At 39.6% G+C, this 19,788-nt stretch overlaps 1 protein-coding gene across 30 annotated transcripts in view; it reads right to left on the reverse strand.

The window, feature by feature from the left end:
* PDE4DIP (phosphodiesterase 4D interacting protein) overlaps positions 1-19,788 on the reverse strand; it is a 216,511-nt gene that overhangs the window by 72,924 nt on the left and 123,799 nt on the right. For 20 of the 30 annotated variants that reach the window (XR_014262377.1, XM_082457555.1, XM_082457551.1 and 17 more), the window contains exons 1-12: positions 17,527-19,032; positions 10,717-10,848; positions 9,872-9,991; positions 9,541-9,633; positions 9,193-9,405; positions 8,140-8,298; positions 7,158-7,271; positions 6,831-6,968; positions 5,900-6,079; positions 4,794-4,988; positions 1,878-2,045; positions 1,625-1,706 (exon numbers count right to left, since the gene is read on the reverse strand). Coding sequence is in view for 29 of the 30 variants with exons in the window: in XM_082457555.1 (XP_082313681.1) it covers positions 1,625-1,706; positions 1,878-2,045; positions 4,794-4,988; positions 5,900-6,079; positions 6,831-6,968; positions 7,158-7,271; positions 8,140-8,298; positions 9,193-9,405; positions 9,541-9,633; positions 9,872-9,991; positions 10,717-10,848; positions 17,527-18,651 (2,719 nt within the window). In the remaining variant the exon portion in view is untranslated. Of the gene's footprint in view, positions 1-1,624; positions 1,707-1,877; positions 2,046-4,793; positions 4,989-5,899; positions 6,080-6,830; positions 6,969-7,157; positions 7,272-8,139; positions 8,299-9,192; positions 9,406-9,540; positions 9,634-9,871; positions 9,992-10,716; positions 10,849-17,526; positions 19,033-19,788 lie in introns of those variants that run through there. The other 10 variants (XM_082457572.1, XM_082457562.1, XM_082457565.1 and 7 more) reach the window with 1 other exon arrangement.

A 19,788-nucleotide genomic window follows, 5' to 3' on the forward strand; every position in this document is an offset into this window, starting at 1 on the left:
TTGAGGGCCATTAGCTGGCCCAGAGTTTTAAAAAATGCCAATGTCAGAGAACAGACTTGTGGTTGTCAAGGGGGGGCGGGGGGGAGGGTTGGATTGGGAGGTTAGGGTTAGCAGATGCAAACTATTATATATAGAAGGGATAAACAACAAGGTCCCACTGTACAGCACAGGGAACTATATTCAATATCCTGTAATAATCCCAAATGTAAAAGAATATGGTAAAGAATATATATATATAAAAGACTGAATCAATTTGCTGTACATCAGAAATTAACACAACATTGTAAATCAACTATACTTCAATTGAAAAAAAAAAGCCAATGTCAAAAAAAGACAAAAAAGGCTAGAAAACTGTTCTAGATTAAAAGAGACTAAAGAACCATGACAAGTAGGTGCAATGCATGATCCCTGAGGGAGGAGAACAACCAGCTATCAAGAATATTCTTGGGACAATGGGAACTCTGAATATAGACTGTACATTAGATACTAGGACTACATTAAAGCTAAATTTCCTGAGCGTGATAATTATATTGTAGTTATGGAAGAGAATGCCCTTGTTCTTAGGAGGTACATAATGAAGCATTTAGGGATAAAGTGTCAATGATGTCTGTGAGTCATTTTTAAATGGTTCAGAAAAAAACATTACAGCTGTGTGTGTGTGCATGCAAGAAATAATGCAAAAGTAGCAAAATGTTAACAACTGGTGAATCTTAATAAAACTGTATATGGGTATTCATGGTACTATTTTTGCCACTTTTCTATAGGCTTGAAATTTGCAAAATAAAAAATTGGGGAAAGATGCTTTTAAAAAAAGGTAAATACGGAGTAAATTAAACAAATCCAGCATCCTTTACTCTTTAACTAGCATAGTTTCCCACTAAAAAATGACTACTTGCACAACTCATCTATGAATTCCATAATACCCCACACTATAACACAAAGTTTATACATTCTTAAAATCATTAAAAAAATCGTAAGTTAATTCTCCAAGTCCACAACATTTCTTATCATAGCACTATAATCACCAAGTCACTAACCATGGTGAGCCCCTATTTTTGGAACTCACTGGATAATAGTTTCTTTGATGCTTCCCTAGATCCCAACCTTTTGGTCTGTGAAAGTCAGAGACTCTAATCTAAGGCACCCATTTGAGTTTTGCTCAGTTGTTTTTAGGGAGTTCAAGGCCTACAACCATCCCTTGGATGGAGGGGAGCTTGGCACTGCCTACCCCTCCCAACACTGTAATGTGGGTTACGCCAATTTACAGTGAGCAGCCTCAGCCTGCTTAAGATACCCAGGAGACAGCCTCAGCCCCGTGGTCCTGCTGTGCAGGTCTGGAAACACTGCCTCCCGCATTCCTGAATCCCTGCAAAGCTAACTGAAAAAGAGAATTAGGATGCAGTTTCTCTGAGCCAAATCGTGTAGCCAGAGCAATACTTTTAATTCAAAATAAGGCAAGGGCAGTTCTCCCTAGAAGACACATGTCTTCAGACTTTCGGTGGAATCCAAACTTATTTTTTCCATTATGGTAGGAAGAGAAAGAGAGTCTTGGCCAAACCTATTAACAGAGAGCTACAGGAAGGAAAAACAGAGGTTCCTGAATGAAATGAAATTTGATACTTACCTAACGCAGACCTGGGTATGCTAGTATCCCCTTTGTCAGTCAGTGAAGTGCTATCATCTCTGGAGGGTATAGGCACTGAACCCTAAAAATTGGAAGAGTCGGGGGATTTAGGAAGATACAGGAACCATGATCACAATGAAAAGGACTTGGAACATTCTCGCACAACTTGATATTAAAATTATCATACTTATGCCTCAGATATAAAAAGAAAATGCAGTTGGCATAAACATCTATACAAGTCTATGGTTCTTACTTGATCAGTTTGCTCTCCAAGATGGGGACTGACAGAGGTAACTTCAGCTGGTTGGTTAGAGATGAGTGCCTGGGACATCATGAAATCTTTCCCTCCTAAATACTGGCGCAGGGCCTGTAATTCTGAATTTCTTTCCATTAGGGCCTGTACCATCTTTTCTGCAGCAGCCTAGTAAGGAAATCACACATAACATTAGAGAGATATTCTAATAAAAAAAAAATTTGTGTTCTGATGTCATTGTTAAAAGCCAACCATTTAAGAAAAGCCAGTGGGGCTCTAAGAAATAGTTTCCTTGCTTTTATTTTATAGGAAAAACCATAGTCAATGAGTGGAAAGAAAGTCTCTCATAGGCACAATATTGGAAAAACGGAATATAACACATCTATTACAGATAAAATAATCTAAACTTGTTCTGCTAGAACTATCAGGCTAAGGTATTAATATTCTGGTTTGAATTGGGTAACATATGTCTTTCCTTAGTCACGTGCCTTTGGCCTGAGTGGTCTTTGCCCAAACATTTGTTTGGTACACTCCCTTAAGGCCTTTGCCAAATGTCAACTTTATCAGATTGGCCTAGTCTGCGTTTCCTATCTAAAACAGCAATCTCATCTCTACTCCCAATTCCCCCGTCATGCTAAATTTTTTTTACAATGCACTTACCAGTAATCAATATATCTATTTATTGTCTCTCTCTCTCTCTCTCCCCCTGCCCCCCTGCCCTGCCCCAACTGGATGTAAGTTTTCTAAGGGCAAGTACTATGTTTGTTCAGTGCTGAATCCCAAGCACCCAGAACAATGTCTGGCACATAGTAGGCACTCAACTCATAGGTACTCGAGACCTATTTATTGAATGAATCAATTACACAGAAAACGTTTTTATCAGACCACATGATCAGGAGAATCTGAACCTCAAAATCACCAAACCCAGTTTATCTCATTTCAAATCCCACAGTTTTCTAAGACACCTGATGGTACAGTAAGGAAAAAATTTAGAACGTTTTTTTGTGACCATTACCACATAGAAAGTCTGCATTTAATCGGAAAATCTAGAAATAATAAACTAAGACTAAAAGAGGGTATAAGATGATGACTATATTAGCTATATTATAGCATCGACTGTCTCTGGGAGAATTACTACTATTTTAAATAAGAAGCTGAGCTCTTGTCATCACTTCTAAGGGAAATAAAAGAATAACCTTCCAGTTCTAGTACGTAAAATTCAGACTCTTTAGGGACTTGGACATAACCATCTTAGAGGTAACAGTACATTATTAATTTGCCTTAATAAAAATCTCTGTGAAATTATGGGAAGAAACAGAGTGAATAATACACAAGATATCTTGTGCCGTATATACGGTCTATCTGGCTTGGTACTCTTTTTCTAGCAGCGCTGTTTTTAGCACTTCTCCTCCAAGTGTGGTTCAGGGACCAGCAGCGTCACCATCGTCTGGAAGCTTGTAAGAAATGCAAATTCTTGAGGCTATGTTTTTTTTTTTGTTTTTTTGTTTTTTTTTAAACTTTGGGTTTATTTTATTTATTTATTTATTTATTTATGGCTGTGTTGGGTCTTCCTTTCTGTGCGAGGGCTTTCTCTAGTTGTGGCAAGTGGGGGCCACTCTTCATCGTGGTGCGCGGGCCTCTCATTATCGCGGCCTCTCTTGTTGCGGAGCACAGGCTCCAGATGCGCAGGCTCAGTAATTGTGGCTCACGGGCCTAGTTGCTCCGCGGCATGTGGGATCTTCCCAGACCAGGGCTCGAACCTGTGTCCCCTGCATTGGCAGGCAGACTCTCAACCACTGCGCCACCAGGGAAGCCCGAGGCTATGTTTTTAAGGGATTTTTCTGCATATAAAATTCGAGAAGCAGATCTAGAAGCATACAGTCATCACACTTTTTCTTGAGTTGAAAATCTTTTGTAATTTCAGGCATCTCCTAGATTCCATTATTTTACTACCAGCGGTCTATTAAGTGTTATAAGGCTAGTTCTTTCAAATTACAAAAAGGTGAAAAAGAAAACTCAGAGACTTGTTAGCCTCTTGCCAAAGACTTAAATAATTCACAATGATTTTGTTAGGTCTACTCTAGAAGCAATTTCTGCAGCACATGGCAGCATGTTTCTAACAAAATGTGTATTTACTTCAGTGGGCCTAAGAATTGGATGAGTGGAATATAAACATCCCATAATATAAGGAAGCATTAGAGAATATTATTGTCAAATAACATAGGTAAATGATAAGAATCTAGTTCCCTCTGAGAACTGACTAGGGAGAATTCTGAGTGACCGGTCCCTGAAATGCAGCACAAGTCAAATATACTAGACTTTCTCTAGCCTTTAGGAGAAAGATACGTGAAAATGAGGGTAAGTTAAGAATTTACTTTTGAAATATTTGTGTACCATTATTTTGAAATTACTATATGCCATAGTACTATGAGATTGTTTATTCTCATCACGGCCTTTGAAAAAACACAATCTTTTTTTTCTCTCTTAAAATAACTCAGATTTTACATGAATTAAGAGAAAATATGTAAAGTATAAGTTTTCCCATACCCTGGCTAGAAACAAAATATCACTCAAGTCTTGATAATTTAGAATCAAAATCAAAACACTCCAGAACCCTATATTCCTTTCTGTCAAAAGCATCAGAACATTAAGGAAAAGAAAATGTACATAATGAATTTAATGAGTGGGGACATGTATTATTTAGGCACCCTCCAAATGCAAAGTGTTCTAGAAATATTTCATATTCTGATGACTGATGTAAAACTGCAGTCTAGTTAATAGGCTGAAGGAAAAGAACTAACAGAATGGACTGTAAAATGACATAAATTTTACACGTTATAAAGTTCTAATGCTTCCTATAGTGCGGACTATAAACGCACTAAGTGATACTCTTCTGCACTGGGCATTAGTCCTTACTTGGCTCTCCTGCTCCCTGCTGCTCATGGACTGAAGCAGGCCCTGAATCTCCATTTCATATTCCACCGCTTGTTTGTTTCGATCACTTAGAAGGTCCTGCAGCATCCTTTCCTTTCGCTGTAGACGCTGGCACAGCTCCTCAGCTATCTCACTCTGTCCTGGTCCAAGTTTGCAGAGCAATGTTGCACTAAGATCCTAATACAGGCGAGACAGTGTAAGTTTTGGAGGAAAGAATTCCATCTACTGTATATCAAAGGGCTTAAAAGAATCTATCGTAGAAGAGAGAGCAAGTATGATGTTTTATTCATTTTTGTTCCTGCAGATCCAGCATAGGCCGGGCACATAAAAGACTGTCAATACATGCTCAGTGAATGAGCACTAACAATACAGAAAAAAATACTTAGGATGGCAATGTACATATTGTTTTCTAAAATAAGTCCTTTCCCTATAATGCTCAGGGCACATAACAATGTTAGGTGCGGATAAATGGGCACTCGGTTCATTTATCTCATTTATCTACTCCCGTTTGACTTTATAGGGGGAACACGAAATGATAAGCTGAAAAAAATAACAAGCACTGTATCTATTAGTACGGTGATACAGCTCCTATTTCTACACTGGAGGTAATACATGGGGGTTAAAACTGTGGAGCCAGATCGCCTGGGGTGCACACTGGCTCTGCCGGTTATTAGTTACGTCACTTTGGACAAGGTGCTTCACTTCAGAAGTCTGTTTCCTTGTCTGTAAAAGAGGAATAATAGTATGTACCTCATAGATTTGTGAGGATTCAAGGAATTGACATCCATTAAGCTCTTAAAAACATGCCTGACGCAGCATGAGCACCATAACAAAGGTTAGCTATTGTACTGTAGGTACATTTTTTTAGATCTCATTAATTCTCACATAACTTCTTTGAGAAAGATAATTGTCCCCTTGAGTTTATAGGTATAGGAAAAAAAAGTCCCAGTGAAAGCCAGTGACCTGCCCAGAGACAGGATGGAATTAAAGACTTGGGTCACCGGACTCTCAGACCTCAAGAGTCCTAATGCAAGACTGAGATTATGTCATCACTAAACCAACTGCCCTTAAGTTAACTAAATTCTTGCCTCCACTTCTTTGTTCCTGTCATGCAGAGATGTCTGTAGCTGCTGAATGATACTTTCTTGCTCCTTCTGCCAATGGCTAAATTTCGTTTCCATTTCTTCTCTCAGCCATTGGAGGTTTTGACAGCTGGCAGACAACTGTTCCACTTCCAGGCCTTTGGCCCTCAGGAGACTCTCCATACACTACAGTCACAAAGAAAGCAGCGTTATGTCAAAGGGCCACCCTACACTCCTCAGCATAAACAGGAAACTTGATCCACCTTTACATTATCTCCTAAGTTATCTATCAATTTCTTTTGCAAAAGGAAAAAACATAGTATCTAATCTAACAATGCCATACTAGTCTATTTTTTGTTTTTAGAAACTCTCATCTAGTTTGTAGAGAGATAAATATAATGTATGTGTTAAATGAAGTACTTTGGAGGAAGTGAAGAACTTCAAGAAGTGTCAGATGGTTAGATATTTAAGCTCTAAAATAAATATACAAAAATAGCCCAGAGTAAATAAATATTAATAAGAGAAACAAGTGTTCTGATTGTGGCTGTACATGGACATGTACATAATATTAATGAGAAAAATACAATATAATAGCTGCATCTGAGCAATGTTTATATAAAAGTATATAAATATTAGCAAGGATTAGAAATAAATTAGAACTATGTATAAAAATCCATATTCACTGCCCTCTCCTACAAAGTTCACAGTAGAAGTGCTAAAACTTCTCACTCCCTTATGTATAATGACAGAACTAATGACTGCTATTTTTGTTTGCTTTTGTATTTTTTTTTTTTTAATAAAGCAAATATCCTGGTTTTCAGAAAATGATGGAAGGGGTGATGTTTCAGGTTTAGAATCCAAGTGGGAGAGGGATACGTTTCAGGCTTAGAATCCAAGTGGGAAAGGGATACCAAGTCATGACAGATTTTGCTCTTACCTGCATGGTAGCTTCATTGGAGGAGAGGATACCACGCAATCTCTCTAAGTCATGATCTCGCTCTCTCACGGCAAGACAAAGTTGACGCAGTTCTTTTTCTTTTTCTTCTAGACTGGAGAACTTTTCGTCTATAGCCCGCTGCAAGCAAAGTCAGCATCCCAAAGCTCCACAAGAGTCACTATTCTGATCACTCTTATTCAATAAGATTCCAGATATAAAGGAATGGACAACCAACTCCCAAAAGCAGCAAATTAAGTAAATACATTTCTAAAGTCCCCCTGTGGATGAAATAATCCACAACATCATGAACAAAATTATGGTACATACCTCTAGAGCAACATCTCTATCTTGTATTCTCTGCCGAAGTTTCTCAAGCAACATTTCATTTGCTTCAAGGGTTTTGTCCGAGTTATTTCGATACTGCAGGAGCTCCCGAAATTCCTAATGAGACCAAAAAATATTTTCCTTTCTTCATTTATTCAGTATTAACTGAATTTCCACACTTTGTCAAGGAATTTGTTAGTGATTCGGGATAAAAAACAAAATGTGATCACTCTCAAGGGGAACACAGTTTAGCAGAGATGACAGACATACAAAATGTCAACTATTCTTCATCACATACACGCAGGTGTATACATATACGCGTGTAGCAAGCTACTAGGGGAACACGGGCTGCATTGCCTAACTCTGCCTGAAGGTGTCACTAAAGTTCTCACAAAAGAGGTTACATTTGCTCTGAGTCTTAAAGGACTCGGAGTTTCCCAAGAGGCTGTGGGGTATCTCTATCAGAGAAAAAAACTGGCACAACATATGTATACCATGAAAAAATCATATGCTCAGCAAAATACAAGGGATCCAGTGTGACTAAAGCTTAGAGTAGGTGGTAGAACTGATCAGTCTCTTCTTTAGTGCTCCATTTTTTCCTATAACTTTCATTTTATCATCTATGTAACTCTGGAAATTTCTATACAGAGGTGTTCAGTGGGAGCAGTGGACATATCTTCTCCTCATCTTCCTCATACCTAGCCTAGTATCTCACTCACAGAGGTGCTTAATAACTATTTGCTGAATATTTATTGCTTAAGTGTTTCGGGTCTATATTTCTTGTTTCCTACACTTGCTGGTTGGTTAGCCTCTTGGTTCACGGATTGTACTTTCTATTTCTTCTGAATCCTCCTGATTCCCACCTCTTAATGTTCTACGTGTAGCAGGTACTCAACACAGGTGGACTAATGTTTTGAGATGATATTAACATAAATTCCCGGGCTCTAGGAACCCAGTTTTACTTGAAATCCTTCTGTGGACTCACCTGAAGCAGCTGCTCTTTGTGACTCAGACTGTGGTTGAGGTGCTGAAGGTGTTGCTCTTGGGTGTGAATCTCATTGCATTTTTCAGCCTCCAGGGTATGAAGCTGTTGGCCCTTACTCTGCAATTCTCCTTGCAGCTGCTGCAAGGCTTTTCGCAATTCCTGAATTAAATAGATTCCCTTTTCAAACAATCTAAACTTTTCACATGGTCATTAGATATGGAGGCCTTAAAACTTTCAAAGCACAGAGAACAAAAAATAAAGTAGCAAAAAGTGCCATTCTTAAAATTACTATAGAGATACTACTACACGTTGAGTCAAATATGATGTGGGAAATCATGGGAACCGTGGACGGGGGTAGGATGTAAATTTGATATTATAGTTCAATACTTATTTTTGGCTTAAAAATGATACATCTATATAAGTACTAAGTGGGACTCTGTTCTACCATAAACCTGGATCCTTTACTTTACAGTAAGCTCAAGGATACAACATTCCTACCTATCCTTTTAAATCTTAAAAAAAAAAAAAAAAGATGGCATTTGCTCTAAGCTAACAAGATAAAGAAACCATTTAAGAATTATGTGTTTTATTTAAAAAAACATACATGACTAATTGTGCACGCCATTCCTCTGACTTGGTTGTTCTTCCCACTTTTCTGTCTTGCTGACTCTTACCCACCCTTCAAGAATAATCTCAGATATCTCCTCCTTTGTGAAGCTTTCCCTGATTCCCTTCCCCCGCCCCTTGTATATATTCCTACAGGACCCCTATATGCCTCTTCTACAGTATTTACCACACTGAAATACTGTTTACGTGACTGTCTTTCATACTATATTACAAGTAACTTAAGAGGAAAGAGCCTGTGATATTCACCCTTGTATTTCCAGAACACAGCCCAATACCTGGCACATGGTATAAGGGCAACAAATGTTGAGCTGAATTACTTAGATTAAGTAAGTGACTCAAGGGTTCAACACAAGCTATCCTTATAAAAAGTTATTACCAGGGCAAAGTCTGCATTTACACAGTGCCACAAAATGATTAATGATTTACTTGGTTATGTTTCCAAGAAGCCTCTTTCTGCTGTTCTCTCTCCTGTGTTGCAGCCTCTACAAATTGCACACGTCGTCTGGCATCAGCCAGCTGCCGTTCTTTTTGTCGTACCACCCTCTGGAGCTTCTGTATTTCAAGTTGGCTGCAGAATAAAGCGCTCTGAAGATCAAGCAGAGCCACCTGTTGCTGAGCTGGGGAAGTACCCTCTGAGTTCTGAAAAGAGAGTGAAAATCATCATCACAAGGAGGGCAAGCACTGAGTAGCTGAGAAGAACAACAAGATCAAGACTGTGGTTGAGAGTGGCACATCCTCAAGTGATGCCTCCTGTCCCAGGTGACCCTCACATACACGAAGCTGTCCAAGCTGACTTTGGTGCAGCATTTCTCGAAGCTTTACCATTGTGTCGTTTTGACCTTCGATCACCTGGTACAACTCCTCGGTCTGAAAACAAAGACAGGGAGTACCAAAAATGTTAGCAAGCTAAATATAAATTCTGTTATCTCATCTGTACAGATTTTAGTAGCAGGACTATTCCAAAATTCCAATTTAGATGACACTACAGTTTCTCTAGGCTAAGATGTTAGTCTGACAATATCCAATTCAACAAATTATAGAATACTTGTCTACTTTGATGGGAAAAATTGTTTCCTCATGGGTCCTTGACTGCCAAACATTTTACCTCAGTTTCCCTGCTTTTCAGAGTTTCCTTGAGGTTTTGAATTGTACCATCTTGCTTCTGAGACGACTCCTGAGCGGACTTCAGTTCACAGCTCATTTCATTCAGTTTTTCTTGAAGAATCTGAATTCAGCAAAGAAAAACAGTTTGGTAGGTCAATGATTTCTTTTAACCTCAAATGCAACCATGAAGTCCTTCCTCAAATCTAGGTTTAAAAGATTTCTTAGGGAATATTACCTTATTAATTTTTCCCCACATAGCATAACCATTAAAGTCCTAAGTCAATCAGCAAGAGAAAGTAGCAGGAAATGTGAAATACTTCTTTTAATACTCAATTGCTTCAATTCTCATGCACTGTGCTTCCTCTATGATGGCAGCCATACTGGGGGTACTTGTCCACATGAGTCACTGTGGATCTTTTACACAAAGACCAAGAAGCTTCTGCTATCTACTACAGGACAGGACACAACAAGGGTACACAAAGCCAGGAGCACAGCATCCCAAATTGTGGGAAATTTCTTCTAAGCAGATGTTAAAATCCATGGGCTATAAAGGGGTAAGAAGTTAAACCAAAATCAAAAGCATGAACCTCCTGTCTCAGTGCCTTATACAGTTGAAAATTGCACTCAAGTTTTAATTTCAGACCTAAAAGGCACCAGAAATTCTGATCTGTGCAGAACAGGCTAAAATCTTGATGAGAGATACAGGAAAGAACTACACTTCTAAGGATATATTCCACAGAGCACCAGGCATACACAGTACCCATCTCCCAGGTCCTACTCAGAGAGGTTAACGCAGACCCAGCTAGAGCCAGTCACCTTCTCAAGAAACCCTGTGATCTCCAGTACCTTGTTGGTGGCCTCTGTTTGCTGGATTTTTTCCTGGAGTTCTGTCAAATGGGAATCAGGTACAGCCTGCTGAGTTGTACCGGTCTCACCTGAATTCAGCTTTGGTTGTCTGAGTAACTCTTCGGTCGTGGGCTAGGAAGAAGCAGCGAGACGATTAAGTTAAGTGTAGCCAACAATAAAGTTTAATTTTATCTTCAAATGTCTTTGGCATCTTTTGCCAGACTTAGAAAACCAGCGTTACTGAATGGATTATCAGTAATTCCTGAAGCCAGTCCTGTTCCGTATTCTGAGTACTGATTCACTTCCTCTCTAGCTCCCCTCCCCACCTCTCCCTATGAACCTACACAAACACTATTCAGTTAAAGCAAGTAATTCAGAGATTAAAAAGAAGAGAGGATTTTTTTAAATGCTTATGATGACCAAATATTTGCTTTATCCTATTTTCAATCAGGGAATTCAAAAGGTCAAACTCACACCATCCCTAAGGGAGAAAAAGTTATAGTTCAACTATCTTTCTTACAACATGCCTATTCACATTATTGGAAAAATGGGTAGATTTCAAATATGGACCATACATTAGGTAATAGTATTTAATCAATACTAAATTTCCTAACTTTGGTAATTTTACTGTAGTTATGTAAGAGATGTCCTTGTCTTTAGGAAATACATGCTTATTGAGAGTAAAGATGCATAATATCTGCAACTAATTCTCAAATAATTCAGGAATAAAAAAAAATGTGTCTATAAACAGTGAGAGTGATAAAGCAAATGTAGCAACATATAGCAACTGGTGAATCTGTGAGTTCTTTGTACTTCTCTTATGACTTCTCTAACTTTGAAATGATTTCAAAATAAAAAGTAACAAAAATTAAAATAAATTTTAAAATCCATAGGGTCTGGGAAGGAGGTATGTTTTATAGGAATATCGATTCACCAAAAAGATTCAGGAGAAAAACAAATCTATTTATATTTGGGATGATCAGACTAAGATAAACTGACTGAACTGTACCTAATATTCATTATGAGCTAAGATACAAAAATAAAACTTTAGCAATTCACTGTGGCATTAAATTCCATCTCTTCTCTCCCTGCCTATCCCCCCTCCCTTTCTCCTGCACTCCAATTAGGGAAAATACAAATCCATTAGGAAGAGAAAAAAGACAGCTATTCATTTTTTCTTTACCTCACATGTTCAAACTCTGATTACCACCTTCTAGGCAGTGGGGTTTCAGCTTACCTTAAACCCCTTCCTGACAGCAACTGACTGGAAGTATAAAGATTTCAGAAGGAAAATCTTTTCTATTCTTCCAGGGCTGTTCATCATTTTTAAAAACATCTATGAAGTACCCCTAATATGCAAAGCACTGTGGGAGTTGGAGTGGGGAACTACATGATAAAAGAACAAGGAAATACACAAAATATAAGCTAGTGACAAGCCCTATGCTATATAATAGGAAAGCATGACAAAGTTGTTAAGTTACTTTAAAGTGGTTGATGAGTGGAAGGTCTCTATCAGGCAGCATTTAAATGAAGATCTACATGATAAAGAACCAGCTCTGCAAAATCGACAGAAGAATAATCCAGGCAGAGGATCAACTAATGGAAAAGACCTCGGGGAGATATGCCCCTGGGAAAGAGAAAAGCCTACGTGGTTAGAGGAGCACTTTCCAAGAGAAATATAATGTGAGCCACATATGTAATTTAAAATTTTCTAGTATCTTCATTGACTAAAGTAAAAATAAATAGGTAAACTTAATTTTAATAAAACATTTTGTTTGACCCAATATATTATACCTAAAATATTATCATAAGCGTGTAGTCAATATAAAAATTATCAAGATACTTTACATTCTTTCCATAGTAAGTCTTTAAAATTAAGGTTATACTTCACACTCACAGCATATCTCATTTTGGACTAGCCACATTTCAAGTGCTCAATAGCCACACAGGGCTAGTGGCTGCCTTTCTGGAAAGCACAGAGCTAGAGCATACTGGGCAAAGTGGATGGTAATACACGATGAGGTAGAAAGGCAGGCAGGGGCCAGATCTGGTGTACAGAACCTACATCAGAGGTAATGAAGCTGGATTTCATTCTCATTGAAATGAGAATGGACTGCAGGGTTTTTAACAGAAAAGTAATCAATCATATTTAAATTTTAAATAGCTGCTCTGTGATGAATAGATTGTTGGAGAGCACCAGTAGGAATGGGAAGACCACCTAGGAGGCTGCTGCAGTACTGCAGGGGAAAGATAATAGTGGCTTGGATTATACTGGTAGTAATGGAGGGAGAGAGAAATGGATAGATTTGGATATGTTTTGAAGGTAGAGTCAACAGGACTGGATGGTGAGACAGGGAGAAAGAGAAAAGTAGCAAGGATAATGACTCCTAGAAAAAACTGAGATATTTGTTGTTGTGGGTATAACAGGGAGCCTTGCCCTGAAGCGATGTGAATTATGTCACACCATGGGAGAGGTTAACTATTTTAATAGATATTTACAACAATTCTAACGGATAAATAATGTTATTATTTGTTTAACGATAAAACATTCTCTACCAAACTTGCCTTCTTACTTCCTCGGTGTAAAACAAATTTCCAACAACATCTATTACAAGATATTTTTCAAATTTAAACTCTAACAAGCAGAATTAAATAGCTTCAAGTTTTAAACGGTCATATTTAATCACTTTAAACCAAAGAATCTTAGAGCTGTGAAGGACACTTTATACATTAGCCATCTGGTCCAATCCTATCTTACATTTGAGGAAATGGAGACTTAGACAGATAAGTAATTTGTCCAAAGTTACACTGGAAATCAGGAAAAGGATCCAATTAAACCAAATGCAGTTAAGTTGGTAACTTCCTTTTCATCTTTATAAACCCATTGCCTACCATAATGCCTGGAATATTGTAGGGACCAAAAGGTTTTGTTTAATAAAGTGAACAGAACAATAAAAACAAAAGCAAATTAACAAAAATAGGCCTGTCTCCTAATTCCCAGGCCATTGCTCTAATCTCTCAGTGGCTCTCTTAGAAAAAAGACCAGATAAATAGATAAAAAGGTAGATGTTTAATTTAGGTATTTCAACATCAACTTTAAATCCAAAGGATGCCACAGAAAAGTACATAATGAGTCTGGATCTCATCTGAACCCATCTCGGCACGAATCATCACAGGAAACCCCTAATTTGGTAAATGTAATGTATTGACCTAAAGGCTAGAAGATGTTTGTTTCTTCTTTATTCATAATATTTTATTATTTTAAATCTTAGAAAAAAAATGTCCTTTCAGATAAGTCTGCCAAAAGAGTACCTAGCAAAGTCCCACTGAGTAAACAGCTCGTAATGAATTCTTGTGAAATATCAAGTACATAAACCAACCACTCCTATGAAGATTTTGTAGAGCCTGAAATCAGTAATACTTGATTTGGTTGAATCAGTGTTAATCTCCATGCTATCAGTTACTAAAATCATGTTGTAATCATAATATAATTTTAAATTCAGTTGCTTTTGACTCAGGACAAATGCTTTTCAGCATCAGAAAAGAGAATTGCTTCCAGGCCTAAGGTTGCATAAAGTAAGACCTTTAGGCTAAAAGGCAGTTATTTAGATCTTCTGGATTAACAGCAGTTTTCTTGACACTTTCATAGCCATAATAAAAAGTCACAGGGCTCAAACTACTATAATTTTCTATCCTATTGTTAGTAATAGGGGATACACAAGAACTATCAACTAGCATAAAATTAAAGGCCTAATCTTTGACCAGCATCTAATGCTTACCCCTTCCAAAGGGCCTGATCTGGGTTACATAGCTAAGCTATAGAGAGGGATAAATTTACCATAGTCATACAAGAGCAGACTCTGGCATTGCAAGGCTTGAAGCAAAGATCTCTTACTCTCTGAATTTAGATAGAAAAGAAAACTGCACGTGAACCAGAGCTGAATTAATGTTTACCAAGGGACCACACCCCTTCTATGACAGCTTTTCTACTGTAGTTCAGGGCCAGACAATAAAGAAGGAAATTATCAGCTAGAATAAGGCTTCAAACCTTTCTTTAGCTATTTGACAACCTTGGGTCTTCAGACATAAATTCTGTAGGAGGCAAATAAATCAGTTTGCATAAGGTCAGAAAATTAGTAAGCAGGAGAACTACACTGTTGCAGTTTTTCTTTAATATAAGAAAGAAAGAAGGAAAGAGATTAAGAAAAAGAAGAAAAGCAACCAGGAGGCATTCTGATGGTGATATTTAACAGTAACCAGATTAAACAAAGGAATCAAAATGACCTTACAGAACAATCTCGCTCTTAGGATAGGAGCTTTTCTTCATATTTGTAGCAGAATTTAGCTAAAGGAAAATTTTTTTTCTTTCAAGTTTTTTCTTTCTACAAACTAAAAAGAGAACTACCAAAAATAATTTACACTTATTTCTATTCTATCCACATTTGTTCAGAAACAGACAAAAATCAGTCTGCCTTTGTCCCACTTAGATCTGCTTTTGCCATAAAGCACAACAGGCCTTAAGGAGCTTAAAAGTCAAGACTTAAACAGTAGATCCAGAATCCAAAACATACATTTTATCTACAAACACTTTAAGCCTGATTAATCTATTTCCTTCCACATTCTTAATTATTGGAGAAAACAGCACAAGAATCAAATGCCATGATTCTTCAAGCTGAATGTTTTCTTCCTCTTCTCAATGTTTTATTATTCTACAAACAGTAAAGACGGTAAGCCAGGTTACAGCAGAAAAGTCAAACACTGCTGTGTTAAAGGTCTATTTTTTCTTTTTTTTTTTTTTCTTTTTTTTTTTTTTTCACACACACACACTGTATTTTATTTTTACAAGAGATAGATAGACTGACATCAAGCATTGTACATGGATGACCACAACAAAAGCAACAATGATCTATTTTTTTCTGATGTCTAAATTTAGTGAAGAAAAGGGACTTGACCTAAAGGTACAGTTACCATATTTTAAATACGGTCATTAGGATGCCAGATTTCTTCACAGAATTCCTAAAGAATCCTCCCGCAATCCTTAGGGTATAGAAAGAAGGTCCTGCATTTAAAACAAGTATTTATTTAATACAATGTACATCAGACAATGTGGTTTAATATATAGAATAAAAAGGTCTTGGCTGAGAATGGTTAGGAATCTTTGGCTCTGCATGGGCTAAGTTATTTAAACCATGAGCTTTCCATATCTCTAAATTGAGAGACTGCATGAGATGATCTTTAAGCTCCTTCCCAGCTCCAAAATTTGTTGAGCCCAGGCACCAAGAGAGTATTTTAAATTTAATATGGAGAAAAAACTCTTCTTGTTTTACCTGTAATTTTCTAAGTCTTCACCTTTCTACAATATTGGCCATATTTGAAAGGGGGGGGAAAAAAAGCTTATTTCCCATCCAGCCTGTCCAAACTGATTTTAGATCCTAATATGAAAACACTATGTTTAATTTGTGACATCTATGTCTGCTCACAGAAATACTGTATTGTAAAGCCCAAATTTAGTTGCGAAGCTCAATGAAAGAAAAGGAAGCAAAAGAAAAGTACACAAGCGTTAGGCATACTAAACATTTTATACAAATGAAAACACGTTTTAAACTTTTGGATAGTCATACTTTTATGTAACACTTTAATATATGCTACTTCTGACAATTTTGTGCAAATTCAAAAATATTTCTCCCATTTCCTCTTTCTTATTGAGATGCAAATATTATACATAAAAGAACTATTCTTTTAAAATTGCAAGTGACAATCAACAATTTCATTTAGAAGCTCTAAGTTTCTGGGATGATGTTGACAGGTAGCAAGCTTTCCAAAAATGCCTTCTAGATTGTCCACCTTTGTAATGGTATCACTAGAGAATCTGTATCAAGTGGAACATGCCAGATGTTTCACAAAATTAATTGAACCTATCATTTACTGTTGCTGTAGAAACAAAATAGCATCTGTCAGGTCCCTGTACTAGTAGCTGAATTTAAAAAGGTTGGTATGAAATCACCTGGGCAGACATGAACAGCTCAGATTAAGATCAACTGTCATCTTCCAGTCATTAAGAAATTCATGAGTACAACGGATAAAACTCTCCTATCATCCGATAATGGATGAATCCCTACTTAATATCAAACTTCTTCAAACAGAGTTCAGTATACAAACTGGCTGTAAAGAGTTTTTGCCTTAACATTTTAAATGACGATACTTGACTTCCCAAGTCTGCGTTATGAACAGGTCATCGTTAGTCCTCAAATGACCTCTTAATTTATTTTAAATATTGCCCAGATGTTACAATACTTTGGTGGATTAATAGGTTTTTCCCCAAACCTTTACCCTAAGCTCTAATCAGTTTGAGGCACACGTGTGATGAAAGGCTTAATGCTCTAGGGAGGGCTAAATTGCAGAACTAACTCCCTTACAGAATAGGAGAAACATTCATAAATCTAAAAATGAAAACAAAAAAAGAAGGGGGTAGGGGATAGAAAAAGGAAGTAAGAGGAAAGAGTTCTAGTGCAAGAAATAAGATTAAATGTTTTTTATAGGGTAAAGGTGAATTAGAAATCTTTCTCTTTTTGTCTTAAAAGGTGTGCAATTTTGATAATTAATGGGAAAGCCAATAGATAATCTTATAAAGAGGATTGTGAAAAACAAATTATTTGAATGAATCACATTTACTAAAGGGGACACAAATGGGCTCAATGATTAATTTTCTCAAGTCTAGAATATTATTAACCTTCACCTAGACAGAAATCATGTGAAGCCTGAGGCTAGCTAACTTCAATCAGAAAGGCACTATGCAGCCATTTTGTATACCTGGACCCGAAGTGGCAAATAATCTTCACAGAGATCATCCCACAGCTCCTGGAGGTCTGAAATCTCCAAGGGATAACTCACAGATGTCTTGTAAAGGGGTTTCAAAGACCTGTTAAGGAAACCAGAACTAACTCCATCTGTCATGATATGGCCAGGCCTGGTTCCAGGTGGGCTGGATTTCACTGGAATAGGAAGCTTGCTCCCTCGGGGGCTCTGGATGGGCTTATAATCAAGACCTTTAATCATGCTAAGAGCTAGCTCCAGCTTGTGGCTACACATATGCTGTGGGGCCTGTTCATCTGAACAGCAGTCACATTTTACAAGTTCCTTTGCACTTCTCTCAGGTTCCTCTTCCTTTTGCTGTGGAGGACTAGCCTGGACACTTGCATCCAAAGATTCCACAGAGGATCCCGGTGTCCCTTCTTCCATGCTTTCTCCATCTGGGGGTACCTTCACACTTGGTAAATCCGGTGGCCCAACCTCAGACAATGCAGGTTCTTCAGTGCAAATGCTGGTGGACCACCTGGTAGAAGGGCCACACGAGATACTTTTTGCCACCTTTCGAGGCACCTTACAAATGGCTTCATAGTCAGAATCAGCAACCCGCAAAGCTGCACAACCACGGCATCTCCTGGGTCGGTTTCCGGGGCCTTCCGAAGCATGACAGCTGTGTAGCTCCTGAGTCTGATCCTCATTTTCTACCCAGCACTCAAACCCTGAATAGGCAAAGTCCTCCTGGAGCAGTGCAGAGTATCTTACATCGGGTAAGCCGGAAATGTCAACCGTTCCATTCCCCGCCTTGGTCTCCGCGCCAGTGTCATCGTTATTCTTCCGATACATGCTAGCAATGCAGAACTTGAGGCGGTCCTTCTCCAGCAGCAGCTTCTGCAAGCGCTCGATAGAAAGGGCTTCGATCCGGGCAATGACGGTGTCGAATCTATAGATCCGATCAAGCATGAAAGCACACTTGCTGCAAGCAAACTCAGCTTTGCCATCCCGGGAGACATCCTTGCCCAGGACGTGCGACAGCAGAACCTGGAGGTTGAGCTTGGATGCCGTGTGGAAGATCCAGCGCCGCTGGTTTCCGCACAGCTCCCGGGCACAGATCCTGCAAATCTCCTTCATCTTCCCTCCTGCGGTTGCCGGGCTTCCCTGATGCGGCTGCTGCTCGGTGATCACTCACTGGCGCTTGGTTGCGTTCCGTCTCCCGCCCCGGTGGCCTCCGGCCGGCATGGCACAGCCCGATGGGGTCCCCACTCTGCAGAGGCGCTCCGCGGCCACCCGCGCGCGGGCTCTGGGTACCAGAGTGGTCAGCCCCGCCTCTCGGGGAGGGGGCGGGCGAGGAAACACTTCAGGGAGATGCTGAGTGACAGCAGCGCAGGCCGCGCTCAGAACCTGCCATGTCTCCTCCAGCTGTCTCTCCCACCAGCCGCGGTGTCCTCAGTGTCCTCCCTTTCAGCTGGCTGGGTTCGCGGTCCACAAGCGGCCGCCCGCGGCTGACGCAAAGACTCAGAGATTGAGGATCAGATTTCAAGATGGCGCCAGAGGTTCGGCGCCTGCGGCCACCGGCAAACTCCTCTGGGAGCTGTAGTCCCGGAGGCCGGCTCCTCGCTCTGCGCATGCGGGGTGGCGAGCGCGTCCCCTCGCCCCCAAACGACTTAGTGCTCCTCGCGGTAGAGCACAGACCTGGCTAGCAGTGGGTACCGGAGTGGAGAGCAGGACGGGTGCCGACCTCTGCTAGGCCACTTTTATCTGCTAAAATTTCACCCCAAAAGCGCACCAGTTCCCTCACGGATCCTCCCTTCCGCCCTTGCGGGATGTCCCAAGGCTCTGCTTGGGGAGGAGAAAGCCGCATCCCCTCCCCCTCTCTCCACCGGTAGTGCCACGTACTCGGGATGGAGCAGCCTGGCGGCGCCACTAGGTACCGCTGCGCGTCGCCTCCCTCCCGCCTGCAGCACCCCCTCCTCTCCCTCCCCAGTCCGGTGCCTGGATTAAAAGGCCCCAGGTCTTCACAAGCGGCCGGGGAGAATGGGTTGATAAACCGGAGGTGGCAGGTAGGGCGGATTTTAGGAGGCTCAGTTCCATCTCCCCCTCGACTGTTGGGAGCACCTAGAAAAGAGGACAAGTGTTTCTCCCCTCGTGATGTTGCGATTGAGTTTAGCAGTCCTGGATGATTTGCCCTTTTTTAGAAAAGAAATCGAGAGAGGGCACAAAGCAGTCACCTGAGAAGGAGTCCAACAAAAGCCACATGAATGCAGCTGG

This window comes from Balaenoptera physalus, assembly GCF_965194825.1.
Source record: "Balaenoptera physalus genome assembly, chromosome: 1".
NCBI lineage: Eukaryota > Metazoa > Chordata > Mammalia > Artiodactyla > Balaenopteridae > Balaenoptera > Balaenoptera physalus.